Below are 14,207 nucleotides of genomic sequence, written 5' to 3' on the forward strand. Positions count from 1 at the left end.
TTTAGTCGCTTTTACAATTATTTTATCTTACCATTATTTTCTCTGTACTCTGTTCTTCAATTATCTCTTCTATGATGAAAAATAGTAAAGAAATAATAGAAAAAATTCATTTCAGCAATAAAATGTAGAATTCAACTTTCATTTCTGCCCTTCTGAATGGCTGGGAAGGTTTTCAATTTGCCAGACTGGCTTCAATTTACAGAGAAAGTTTCAATCAGTGGATGTCTTGAACTCTGGACTTCTCTCTTCTGTGTAACTGTACATAAGTATAGTTTGGACAGAGCTGTCAAAGCTCCTCCAGGTCTTCCCTCAGTCTGTCTGTCTCCATTTGGGTTGTCTCCACAGTTACAGTTGGCCAATCTTTCTGTCCCTCTGCTGCCGGCTCATGTCCCTCCTTCTCTTTCCAAGATTCTCAGTGTGTCTCGTCCCCTCTGAGCCAGCGCTGATGTCTGCGCTCCCTGGTGCCTGTCATATCAGGAGGGGCAATAACCCGTGAAATGACTGTTCTCTTTTTCTCACTCTCCTCCTCTCTATCCCGGTGTCCCCTCTATTTCCTCATTCTCCTCTTCTCACTTTCCTCGCTCCGCGCCACTCCACGCTCCACTTAGCCGTTGGGCCGCGAACATCACAATGATGGCGTTTGCTCAGCATGTGCATACACACACAGTCATGAGTCGAGTTATATTCTGGTGCGGTTGGACTTATGCATGTGTGCTGAGAAACACTTAATATGGAGAACAGAAGAGGTGTGTGTGCCTAATTTGACAAGAGGACATTTAAACAAACAGAAGGAACATGTGCAGTTCCATTAGACCCACACTAGAGGTTATACATTCTTCATAAGAGCAAACCATCCTCTGAGCGTGCGTGTGTGTGATCCTCCTGCCTGTGCCCTGCTCTCTGGAGAGCTGAACACTCCTATTCCTGGGATGAGTAGACACTCCCAAGGCAAACACTCCAGATTTAATTATAAGCTCCAAAGAGGATTAGTCTGTGCCGTGTGTGTGCGTGCGTGTGTGTGTGTGAGTGGGGGAGACACAAAGGGAGGGGAGTGGCGAGAAGTTATCCCTTAATTTCCCACAATGAGGAAAGGAAGAGTGGTCTCACCTGGGCTGTGTGGGGTACTGTCGCTCCTTGTCTTCGTAGCGGGGCACAGGTCGAGAGTCTCTGGGTGCCATCTGTGAGGAGACACAGGACAATAATTTAAGTATATAAGACTAAAAAGTTCAAAAGTTCAGTCACTCGACAGTCAAAATATCCTTGAGCAAAGCGTTGAAGTCATACCTGCCTTACAGGAAGTCACCCAGGTAGTTATTTGATGAAAAAAACTGTCCAACAAACTATTTTAGCAGCTAAACCATGTGGTAGGACGCATGCATGCCCTCAGGCTACATGTTTAACCTCAGATTAAGTGCTACTGAAATTTAACTCTGTTCATGTACATAAAGTCTTTAACGCATGTATGTGTTCCTGTGCAGCCTTGTGGTTTTGGAGGAAACAAAGAACGAGAGGAAGAAATCATGGACTGCCGCACATGTGGTACCATAAACACATGTAACCACATGTAAGCACTGTGCCCCTCCGATGAACATGTGTGTGTATGGTTCATGCAAACACACCAGTCATGAAACAATCAAACAAAACAAATACTTTGGCCAGTAGGCACACGAGGAAGTGATTGATTAAAGTGCATGCTCAGGCAGATAAATCTGGAAATGCTGTTTATTCAATAGCATTTTCAGGTCATTCTCCAGCCACAGCTGTGTCTCTTCTTCTTCATTCTCTTTCTGCTGGCAAGCAACTGTGGATAAAAGGCATCATTTGGTAGTGGAGTATTACAGTGACAGCTAGTTTGCTCAGCTGGGTTTCAGCAGGATAAAACAGTCTTCTGTCACCTCCTGCTCTATATGATCACTTACAGATGGGTGACAAATTAAAGGAACAATATTGATAAGTGGGTGGAGGAACATAACAAACGCAGATGTTTCCATAAACATGAGTATGAAGACGGTATGATATGAATTAAATGGATCTCAACCCATCTGGGGGCAGTGGCTCAGTCCCTGGGGACTTGGGTTGTCTTCTTCTTCGGGACACCTACAGGCAACTCCATCAGCATCATCAAAACACCTAATGAGGAATTTTTTTTTTGCATACCTGCCAATATTAGGCTGTGAAAAAGAGGGTGATTTTGTGGGGCAAGTAAAATGACTTGTATTATTCTGAAATTCACCGCTCACAGTAAAATAAATGAAAAAGAAGCATACATTTAGAAAAATTCTAAAATTAACATCGCAAAAGGTGAAAAGGGGTAGGTCTCTCAGCCAATTGAGTGCAATTTGGTTTTCTTCTTCCAGGTACAAATACACATTGATGACACAAAAACCGAGTAACACCCATTTGATATGTATCACTACAAAACTGAAAGATCAAAGTGAGAAATCGGGAGCACAGTGTGTTTGCAGGTATGCTTTTGGAATAATGGTGTTCATCTGTCCATAGTCTTGGATCTCACCTGAAATGCTATCATCCTTTTTTTGGTTGTGAAAACCATTGACTTAGTATGGATCAAAAGCAAACATTAAGTGAAAAAAGATGTGGTGGCGAACTGAGTTGTGCAAGTGTGGACATGTTGTAAGGTTGCAACAATAGAAGGGGGTTTGAACAAGCCAGCCCTGAAGGCAGAGTAGACAGAGAGCATACAGTTTCAATTATGTGTAATCTAGGTTCTGGGCTCTGAGTTTTCACATACAAACACAGGCTGTTTATTCAAAGGACATTTCATCGGTCAAACACACCATACGCCGCTGTAGAGTAACATGCACACGCTGGCATGTCAGTCGAAAACACACAAAAGCAGCCATCATACGGTAAATGACATGCACATGTGTACACAACCAAGCAATTGCAGCTTTGGCACACACACACATGGAAATCTAAAGAGGCAAACAGTGATGTGTTTGATCCCGGCTATCAAAGTGATACAACACCACATACACAGAATTCAATATCACAGACATGCACTATAAAGATTCTAAATGACTCCGTGGAGGACGAGTCTATTGCTGTCTTTTGCGTATACGCATGAGTTCAAACTCATTCCGCATGTCAATGCAGCAGTGGCGCATTACCAGATATCATTAGCATGTCTCTGTAATATAGGGAGCTCTAATGTCTCTGAATGGGATCCAGGAAGTGAAAGCACATCAGAGCCAAGGCTGGAGCAAGGCTCTATTCACTGAAGTGGCTTTGTGTCTGCCTGTGTGTATATGTGTATGTTAATATTGTGGTAGTCGGGGGGAGGCATGTGTGTCTTTGTGTGCAGGTTTAATATGATGTCGGGAAGTGAACGCTCCATCTTTGGATGGCAGTGTGTGTGTATTAGGTTGGGGGCATTATGCAAAGAGATGCATAATATGAGGTAAAGGGAGCATTAGTCTCAGCAAGAAGCTGGGACTCAGGTGGAGGACCTTCTGTATGCGTGTGGCAATGTGTGTGTGCTGAACAAGGCCTAATACATCTTCTGAGTGGAAAAAGACAAGGTAACAGGAAGAGGAAGAGAATGATGGGGACGGAAGGAAATGCGAGTTCAGATAAAATTAGTGAAATTCTTTGTCCATTGATTGTATTAACATAATAGCCTGCAGCCATAGGTCTGGAGGACTCTTTTATTAACTAACACACACACATACACACATTATGGATGTCTGTCATATGGATTGCTCATGTGGAAGCCCATTTCCCCAAATTATACAGCCTGCTTTAGTGCCAGATGATGTTCCTTGAAATACTGGTGTGGTACTCACACACACACACACACACACACACACGCACGCACACATGCACAAGTAAACAAACACACAAAACAAGTCTCAGTCTCACCATGGCAACTGGTAAAATGGCAAAATGAAATTCATCCAGGTTTGAGTGAAAATGTAGCAGACAGACTTCTGAGGCGGCGGTCGGTGAGCAAAGACCCGCGTCTCCGGAGATGGTGAACGATAATTATTCCCTGCAAGTTCATGTCCTCACCCTGAACCTGGTGACATCATACTGTATATGGTGCTGCATGTACCTGCGGTATATGCATGTGTGCTATGTCTAAGTGGATATCAGTGGAAAAGTTGACGTCTTGTGCAGACGGTAGCCGACAGAAAGCCAGATTCTCTCTGAGCTCTATGCCAGACCACAATACATGCACACACATACACACACATGATAGGGAAGTTCTTATTTCTCACGAGTGTCATGTGGTAAAACTGTAAAGCTGAAAGACTTTGTTAATCTTGGAGTTCACTGTATTGTGTGTGTGTGTGTATGTATCTAAACTCAAAACCAAATCCAATCAGCAGATCTTCAGACTGCTTTTAATACTTTCTCATCAGGGAAAGCAAATGAGCTTAAACGTATCAGAACAATCTTTCTTATAAAGTGCATAATTGTGTCGAGTCATCGCGCCCGCTGCAATTCACCAGCTGACAAACGCTCTGACAGAATGGTTGGCGTGTGTGCGAGTGTGAATGAGCGGAAAGTCACTTTTCCATTTTTCCAAATTAGAAAGCCATGCCTTGACAGTGCCAGATGATACGCATTGGAACACACACACATACACACACACCAATCAACTCTAGCGGCACAGCTGTCGCATTCATCAGAAAGTATTGCCGGAGCTCAGGAAATGAATTTCTTGGAGCACTTTTGGCTTCGCTGTAAATTTCTGATGCTCATATATACAATAAGCCTCAAATGAGAGTCCAAGTGCTTTGACACAATGCCTGAGCAGCGCTTTCATCCTGGGACTGAGATGCTCAGATTTTCTTTTTTCCAAACTGCTTTCCTCCGCCATCTCTTTTCAAACAGCATAATTAGCCTCCTGTACTGCCATCTATTCCTCTTTCCATCCATCCATCCATCCCTTTCTTCCTCCCTCCATCCATCGTGGATGCTAATTAAGCATGTGTCTCAGTGCAGAGTCTCTGCCTGGCACCCCATGCCCACCTCCTGTTGGCAATCTCACCCCCACGCCCTCCATCTGACTGGCACAATTGACGCGGAACCCACCCGATACTCATCCTCCTCCCCCCCTCCCTCCCAAAAAATCACTGTGATGAGATTCTGCTGACTCCCCCATGGGAGGATGGAGAGGGAAAAGATAAACAGTGAGGGAGAGAATTGAGCCAGCACGGGAGGGAAAACTGGAGAAGTTGTTAAAGATGTGTGCGGCGGTGGACGCAAAACAAAACAGAGTCGAACTACTGCAGCCACTAGTAATCGACAGTTAAGTATGAACTTGAAATGTCCACATACATAAAAAATGCACTTATATATACACAGACACTCTGTCACATACATGTCTGCATATTTACATAATGTAACATGATGTACAAGCACCTCCAGAGTTACCACATCTCTGTGGGAAGCTTTTGATTTAATCTCTTTGAAAGTTTGTTTGGAGAGAAACAGTTGATTTATCACTGCCCAATTGCTTTAATGCATTCAAGGACAAAATATAGTGTACACATAGGATGATCTTAGGTCATGTTGGAAAACAGCTGTTGCTCGCAAAGATGAAGCCTGTAATACTGCAACATATCCAACAGCATTCAGTGGTTTTCATACAAAACCAAAAGCTATTTGGAGTGCATCAACATGAGGACGGCTAAATTTGAAAATGCATTTTTTTTTCTCGGTTTCTTTACCCAAGGGGAGCTTTTTGAAAAGGGAGACTCTCCAGAGTGGATGATTCTGAAAACGGTGAAAGTAAAAGCAACTTTTTAGACTCTCTTTAAGTGAATATTCATTATAAATGGCAATTACGCGCTGACTTTGAGTTTTATAACTACATGTACATTTTACATTTAATTCTATTACATAAGTATGTAAAGTGACAAATCAGACGCAAAGTTTTTCTATCATGTTGAGTCAATGTGAAAGATTTAAATAACTTAGTTAATGCAGCCTTATGCATAAACCTTATGTGTGTTTAGTATATTTTAACATATAAAGTTAAGGGGAACTTAAGGGTTTTTTTCAAGTGATCATTATTCAAGTATCATACACAATAGTAATGCATTTCAAATTGGTTATTGGTCTCTTGGTGTCTCTCCTGTGATAAATCACACATCTTGTTATTTAATGTATACTGTACACTTGGACTCAACAGAAAAAGAAAAACTTTGCATTAAATGTGACCGCCTACACTGACTTATGTAATAGAATTATATTGAAACTTTTTCATGCAATTAAAAATAATTATAGTCACTGTTTCAGGCAAATTCTTTTCTTTGAGTGTATAGGTAATAATTCAAAGAACTATTAAACTTTTTTTTTTTGCTATGTAAAGATACATTGGAGTAATGGTGTTGTGAGCCCCCCCGTCATACCCCCCCGTGTGTTGTAATCTGAGCTTCTCTGTTCTTTGTTTTGATAACCTGTGCGTGTTAGTGCATGTGAGCAATTCCGGAGAAAGATGGTTGATTGGTGAGTCTCATAACCAGGTCGTCAGATATCAGATAACTGTACAGATCAGTACAAAAACATCCTGAGAAAGTTAGGACATTGCTATGACATTTAAACAGCATCTTCAGATTGAACAGGTGGATGTACTTTAGTCTAAAAGAAGCACAAAAACAGGATTTTAGCAACTATCTGTGATTTCATTCCTTTGTGTTCGTCAGGGGGCCACTGGCCAGACCGAGCGTCTTCTCTAATGAAATTATGAAAAAAATAAAAGTGTAATATTGTTGTGAAATGGCTCGTTGGCATAGTTACCAACTAATAACCGACTAAAACTCAAAAAAGGTCAAAGCACCTCTTTCATGCTAGTTAAGTCTAGCCCGTTGGCACACACGATTATGCAGTATTAAGAGGCTATGTGTGTGTGTGCGTTTGCGTATCTCAAACAGGAGGCTCACTTGCCCCCCAGTGTACACTAAACACTCCCACACCTGGACCCTGCTCACTCTGAGCTCGTTAGCAGCAGATGGTACACACACACGCACACACCCACACACACGGGGACCAAAGGTTACACACACTCAGACTGGAATGCAGTCTATTTTGGTAATAGGCCAATCTGCTGGTAATTGTCTTCATTGTTAGTGTTTGTTTAGGCCTCAACTCTTGACCTTAGAATGGCTTTTTACATTTACATACAGTTGGGTTCAGGCTTGGACTGGACGTGTGTGTGTGTGTGTGTGTGTGTGTGTGTGTGTGTGTGTGCTTGTGGTTTAATCTTCCCATATGAGGATGTAACAGGTAGTGTGAAGAGAATGTTAGTTCATTAGCGTTCACATTTTTAAGAACGGCTCCATGCAGATTACTTTATGTGTTTGAATAAATTTGCTCTGATTTAAAGTTTGAAACGGTTTACACGAACTCTAAATACATTTGATGTGTTTACTCCAACTGAGCAAGCACACATTCAAAAGGACGTTTGACACTCTCTGGGAAATGTACTGATGTCACCGGCTCCAAGAGGACAAACATACTGAGAAAATATTGCAACCCAAGAGAGTATTTGATCTGTTGAAGTGGCTATTAGACACGAACATTTTGTAACTGGACCCTTCAGCATGACACAACGTGGGCTGGGCTGGTCAGTTTCATCTGACGTGGTTACATGAAGCGCTTGTATTCCTGTTAGGTTATGCTGAGTGCAAATAGAATATAAAGTTGCATGATAATTAAACTACTAATCAAGGGCCACCCAACCAAATCAGTGACTGTTTAAACTTTTAAAATTGCCTTTGACGTTAGAAGGGGAACCTACACGTGCGTGCACTTTGTTACCACACGAAGGTGCAATCAACATGCATCTTAAACCTGTTCCATGTGTGTGTCAGGGTGAGTGTGTGTGGCCATGGCAGTGGCCATGGGGTGTTGTTTATTTACAGGGACTGTGTCCCCATTACTCTCCCCATCTGTGGGCTTGTTTGCTTCCCCACTGTTCACTGAAATAACATCCAAATACCCCTGTGAGCGTGTGTGCATGTGTGTGTGCGGTTAGTTTGATTTTTTTCTCTCCAGGTTATACCCTGAAAGGTATGTCATAGGGCGTGTGACTAAGAGAGAGACAGTTTTTGGGTTTATTTTTTACTAGGCTAACACTAGCGAAACACAGTGTGTGTTTGTGTGTGCACAAGCCTGGGCATAGCACTGATGTTTGAACCATTGTCTTGCACACACACACCACACACACACACACGCTGCAAAATCACTAACACATCTTCAAACAGCTCCCCCTCCGGTTCTGTCAAGTCATGTGTCTGTGTTCTGTGATGGCACCATCTCCGCAGCACAGGTTAAACAGTCTTCTGTTGCCCCCTCCTTACAGTCGCAGATTTGTGGATGTGGGGGTTGACACCACCACCAGTGACGGAGGCTTTGATGAGTGAATCCAGCTCCTCATGGCCTCCAATGGCCTGCTGCAAATGTCGTGAGGTTGATGCGTCTGACCTTCAGATACTTTGATGCAACTCCTGCCAACTCCCTAACCGCTGAGTGAGCGTCATTGGTTTTAAAGAGTCCGTTTGCCCAAACTTCATCTGCTGTGAGTTGCCTGTCTGAAGCACAGAGTACAGAATATCTTTACAGAATGGTCTTTCTTTCACCTTGTAATGCGTGTTGGTGAAACTGTTACAATGCAACAATGACGCCTGTGTCTGGGCCCTAGTTTTGGTGGTGTGTCCTGCACCGTTGGCACTAGTTGGCCGTTGTCAGCGTCTTTTTGGCCGACTAAGCATGTTAAATCTGCGACGGAGCCCTATGGTGAGATAAATCATTCTGATTGGCTATTCAGCTAAGTGAGTCAGTGCACAAGAACAGAAACCGAAAACAAGATGAAAGCCCCTCTAACCAGTCAACGTAGTATCCATGACTTCACCCATTTAGCATGGTTTCTCCTGTTTTTTCGCCTCCGCCTCTTCAGCAGTGCCATTATCATAACAACGACGAACACAGACTACTGCCACCTGGAGGTATGGAAGGTTCTTTCTTCTCACGCAGGCGCTGAACTGTAGTCCCTCTAGCAGCTTTTTGGCCAAGACAAAGGCGACATGTGCCAACACAACGGTCGGCCTTTGTTGCCGCTAATTCTTTGATGTCAGTTTAGGGTGCCTGGGCCCTAAAACTGCTCAGTCCTGTGACTGCGCTGATAGCGTTCCAAACTCCTCTTGTAGGGGAGCAATGGTACTTCAGCAAAGACACACACACTCATAGGCGACCCCGGTGAACCTCCCCTTCTTAAATTCAAACACAGAGTGGTGACGAGCTTTGAAGTGAGAGCCGGCGCAAGTGAGGAGGAGAATGGGAGATTTCTATCAACTAGCAGACAGATCACACTCTGCAGTTTGCCCGTAGGCCAGAGACAAGCTGTGGGGATAAAGACAGACACCAAATAAGTCCCTGTAGGCCTTTGTCGGCCCAGATGGGGAGGAGGGAGAGGAGGTAGCAAAAAAAATAAAAATCCTCACCAGGCTGCCGTGTGGCATTGGAATGAAGTGACTTAAAACAAAAACGAAGAGAGGGGGAGAGAAGTGTGTTGAGCCTCAGGGATGAGACAAGGACAGAGAGGAGGTGTCCGTGGATGGAATCACTCATTGTGACTTTGCAAAGAGAAGAGAGGAAGAAAGGTGCAATACGTGTGTGTGAAAACTCCTGATAGCAGTGGGTGGAAACATAATGCTTGAATGAGATGTTCACTCTTGTCTTTGTGTCCCATGAGTGTGAGCAAGAGTTCAGCCTACGCCTGAGTCTATGTATGTGTTTGAGAAAATGCTCCTGTGTGCGAAAGCCAACAGCAAAGAACAGATGATGTAAAACAATAAGAGTGGTCAAAAAGTGTGAAATTATGACCGAATCATGGAAATGAATGAACATGCCCTCTCTTTGCCTCTTGTCTCTTAAAGCTTGTGTGGTACAGTATCAAAGTTAGAACCAGCGTTATTATCAGTGGCTCTTTTGAAAGGAACCACAGACCTTTGGATGTTATTCTGTAATGCATAAGTTCAGAAAAGCAGTGTGTGTCACAAGGGGGACTGAGAGCTGACTGACAGGCAAGACTTGTGGTTGAGACTGAGACGAGACCGAGATTACAGAAAAAATGTTACAAGACAAACAAAACAAATGCTCTGCAAAATCACAGCAGTACCACACATGATCCATTTCAAGTATCAAACACACTACCCATGAAGGCTTGAAAGGCCAAGGTTAGGGTGAGGATGACTGTCATACATCAGCTATGGACGATGGCATTGTCCCAACCCCTTCAGAGTTAAAAAGTTTCTAGCTTCCTTTTTGATGGAGATCAGCGGTTGTGGTCATCAGATTCAGTCAACTCAAGACAATTCTTCCATGAAAAACAAGGGTATCGACCAATCGTTCAAACACTTAGAAAAAGCAATGGCAACAATGTTTCCTAATGACAACCTCTTGCGGCTGTGATGGCAATTACCTTCCTCTCTTGACAGCAAAGCTGAAGTACCGCAAAATGCTACACCCTTGATAAAAAGACTTACAGAGTAGGTTGTAAGTTTGATTGTGGGTCTTGTTCGATCTTGTGTCAAAAGTCAACACAAGTTTCATTAAACAATTAACAATGTTTTCCTAACTTTAACCATGACTGCGAACATCCCCAAACCTTAATCAAGTACTTTTAGTTGCTCAAATGTAATGAGACTTTAACCATAGTGGTGGCAGATCAGAAACTCCGAAAGCACTCGTGAGGTTTGTGGAGCTGTCATAGAGATGTTATAGTTTAGGTATGAGGGCATCTTTTCAATTACAATGGATTCTGTTGGTCGATGCTTTTTCAATACTAATTACCTAAACGTCAACAGAAACTACAACAACCCCTTCTCATAATCAATGTCTCAGTCGATCAATAGGTTGAGTTTCCAACACTTATTGTTTCACCAAAATATATATGGTTATATACTCAATACTCTTCCAGAAGTTCCACGTAGTGTTTAAAGCAATATAATAGCAAAATGACAATTGCTGGGTGATGGTGATAATGAACAGACAGAGTAGAAGATTAAGGAGAGTGCTTGACAAGTTTCTTGACTGTTTGAGTACTTTTATTCTGCTGTAAAAAAAATAGTCAACATTGGGTTCCTTTGACTCACTTCCAGCTGAGAAAAGCTGCTGTCTCCATCAAAAAAGAAACCCTACCATGTCATTACAGGGCCAAGGCAATGTTTTCAGAATCATTCCTTGTTCATATACAGGATAGAGATATGTTTTTGATCCGCAAACAAGTACATTGACAGTGTCAGGTGATTTAACTTGTTCCAAAAGCAAATTCATTTCTTTTCAGAATCAGACATCATGTCCAGATGATGCGCCTTTTAAAGAAGGTTTTAACGTATTCGTGCAATAAAGCACTAACTTTGTATTGGAAAACATGGATTTATCTCACCTCCCCTACAATGATCTTACAGACTGATTATTGGACTAAATGGCTTGTAAAAAGGAACTATCTTTGCAGCAATACTTTTGTTTCATAATTATCACCTCAACCCCTACATCAACAGAGAACTGGCTCCTGTAAGCTCCTTCCTCATTTCTCCTCTATGATTTTCCTTCTATTCAGCTGCTTTTCCAGTAGCTCATTACAGTAGCTTGTTCATAGTAATTCTGGGGTGTACGATCCGAACACTAACTTGTGGTGGGGCATGTGTAATTACACGGGCCAGAATAGCACAGAGCCCAGGCCAGAGAGTCAGGACCAACGGGCAGCCTTTAATCAGCACAAGCCTCAGCTGCTGCATGAGGCATGATGGGCAAATGAGTGTGTTTGACAGAAAGTCTAGGGTGTGTGTTTTGCTTTCGAGCGGCGGGCAAGGGTGATCTCAGAGGGGGTCATGAGGAAACCGGGATCAAGAGACTGCATTTCATGTAATTACTGAATTATGGGATTTTCCTTAAAAAAGTTTTGAGTGTGTGCGAGCTGCCAGGATGGAGCTGGCTGGTGCCGCCTACAGAGAAATGAACTCTGAAAACAGCTTCAGTTTGGCCAAATCTGAGGTTTGCAGCCCTTTGATGGTGACTGAGTGTGTGTGTGCATGTGTGTATATGTTGCCTTTCCACAGAGTGTGTGTTTTTTATGTGTTTGTGGTGTGTTACCTCTTAAAAGTCTGTTATAAAATGTGTGAGCTGGTGTTTATGCACATGTATGTCAGTTTGTGTGCTTGTGTTCATGCTCATTTATATGTACTGTGTGTGCGTGTATGGTAAATGAGTGCGTGTGTATGCGTGTTAAGTCGATCCAGAATAGGCTACGCTTCTAAACTCATAAGCATTTTTGTGAAAAATAGAAAGCAGGACTTAATCCAACTTACTTGGTGCTCTCCAAGTGCGTCAAATGTGGCTTTTCCCATGGGAACTGGAAGTGTGTGTAAGTGTGTGTGCATGCGTGTGGGACTGCTTAAGACAGAAAGAAAGTGAGGCAGGCAGAAAGAGAGAGATGTTGAGTGATAGTGTGTGTTATAGCCTTCTCTATTTCTTCATGAATATAAAGCAGGTGCCTCAGTAAAACCTCATAGCAACACACACACATACACACACATAGGGCATATGCTAACCTGATTAACACTAACATTAGACCAACATTAGTGTAGCCTCCTTCAGAGAAACACCCCCGGACCAGCTGCTCTCTCTCTCTTTCTTCCATATGCACAAACAACCAGCATCTCGGCCTCCCACACTCTTTCTCCAATTTGTCTTCTTTTATAAATCTACGTTTTTTAACAAATTATTTCAAAAAGTTTTAATTAATTGGACAGCACAGAGTGGGGTTGTGGTCGGGGGTACATGAGATGGAAAGCCTGACAAAAGGGAAGTAATTCCAACAACCTCATCTGTTACATAGTCAGTCCCTTGCTCGGTTGAGTAAGGAAGACTTCCCTCACCATGAATCCATTACTCTTTCTCCATTTTTCTAGCCTTTCATCAAAACCTCTCAATTAAGTTTTGATTTCCAATGAGAGTTATCAATGGGCGCACACACAAAATACCTCTGTGACGTAGCATTTAATGCCAATGCAAGTTGGTACTCAGTATGTTTTTAAGCAGGAAAAAAATAGTGGTCTGAACGGTAAGTTGCTGAAAACATTTGAGTACATCCAGTAACAGAATCTTGAGCAGCACTGCCTAAATCCACAGTTTGATCTAAGTTTTGTGAACCTGGATGAACCTGCAGACTGGACGTTATTGGATAGACCTTCAACCAATCAGAGCAGAGAAACGTGTGACATGTGTCAAATCTGGTTATCACAGAGATAAATGGTTGTTACTGGCCCATCACAAACCAGGACAGAGGAAAATCTGTCAGACGTATCTGCCAGAGGAAATCAAACATGAGCCGGCAGATTCATCTGGTTCCGTGGAAATCAATAGAGCCGTCCCTTTTTACAGTAAAAATAATGTCCAACTGTTTTTTTTTAATTGATTAATATTTGAGTTCTTTGCCAGGGTCACCATCAGCAAATGACAGGACAGTGGTAGTAATAGCTTCATCCCAAATGACATGTTTCGAATGGTTACAAGCTGGAAAAAAAGAAAAAGAAAAAAAAAGTCAAAGTGGATTTATCTTCACTCCCGTCTCTCGACCTAACTGCAGCAGTGAACTGCGTTGGTGACCTTGATTTACGGGTGTTTATTTACTGTGTGTAATGCTGACTGGAGCCAGAGGGGAAAGTACTTTACTTGATGAACGTAACATTACAGAGAGGGTAAAAGAAGAGAGAGAACCGGAGTCTCTGGTGAGTGCTGAGTTTAGTCAGAATGTATAAGAATGGTCTGATCAGTTTTAGACATTTTAAATGCAGAAATCTTACATATTGTATCTTTAATATCATGTTTGAGGACGTCCCAGCAGGGTGAAAGCTTGCTTCGGTCTCTCTTACCACCGACACCACCTGAGCTGCTTTCTTCCACCTGAAGCCAACCGGATCTTTCTCTGCCGCCCCCGCTCCATTCCTTCAGTCGTTTATGTCAATGCCTCCATGTGTCTGTCAGTTCATCCGTCCCATCTGTCTCCGCCTTGTGCCAATCCAGCTCCCCCTGTTAGATGTGCTATTTCTCATCCGGCCCATCTTCCCCCTAAGGCGTCTCTCAAAGTCGTATTTGCTTTGACTCTGCTCTGTTGCTTAGTCATGTTCTCTCTCCTTTTCCTCCCTTTCTCATAAGCACATTCTATGTTCTCT

General features: G+C 42.7%; 1 protein-coding gene across 1 annotated transcript in view; it reads right to left on the reverse strand.

Annotated features, from left to right (window-relative positions):
• Positions 1-14,207, reverse strand: part of pard3ba (par-3 family cell polarity regulator beta a) — a 183,866-nt gene that overhangs the window by 17,439 nt on the left and 152,220 nt on the right. The window contains exon 23 of the mRNA XM_073462491.1: positions 1,108-1,178. Within this exon, the coding sequence (XP_073318592.1) occupies positions 1,108-1,178 (71 nt within the window). The remainder of the gene's footprint in view (positions 1-1,107; positions 1,179-14,207) is intronic.

The sequence above is a fragment of the Pagrus major genome, chromosome 24 (genome assembly GCF_040436345.1).
Source record: "Pagrus major chromosome 24, Pma_NU_1.0".
Lineage (NCBI taxonomy): Eukaryota > Metazoa > Chordata > Actinopteri > Spariformes > Sparidae > Pagrus > Pagrus major.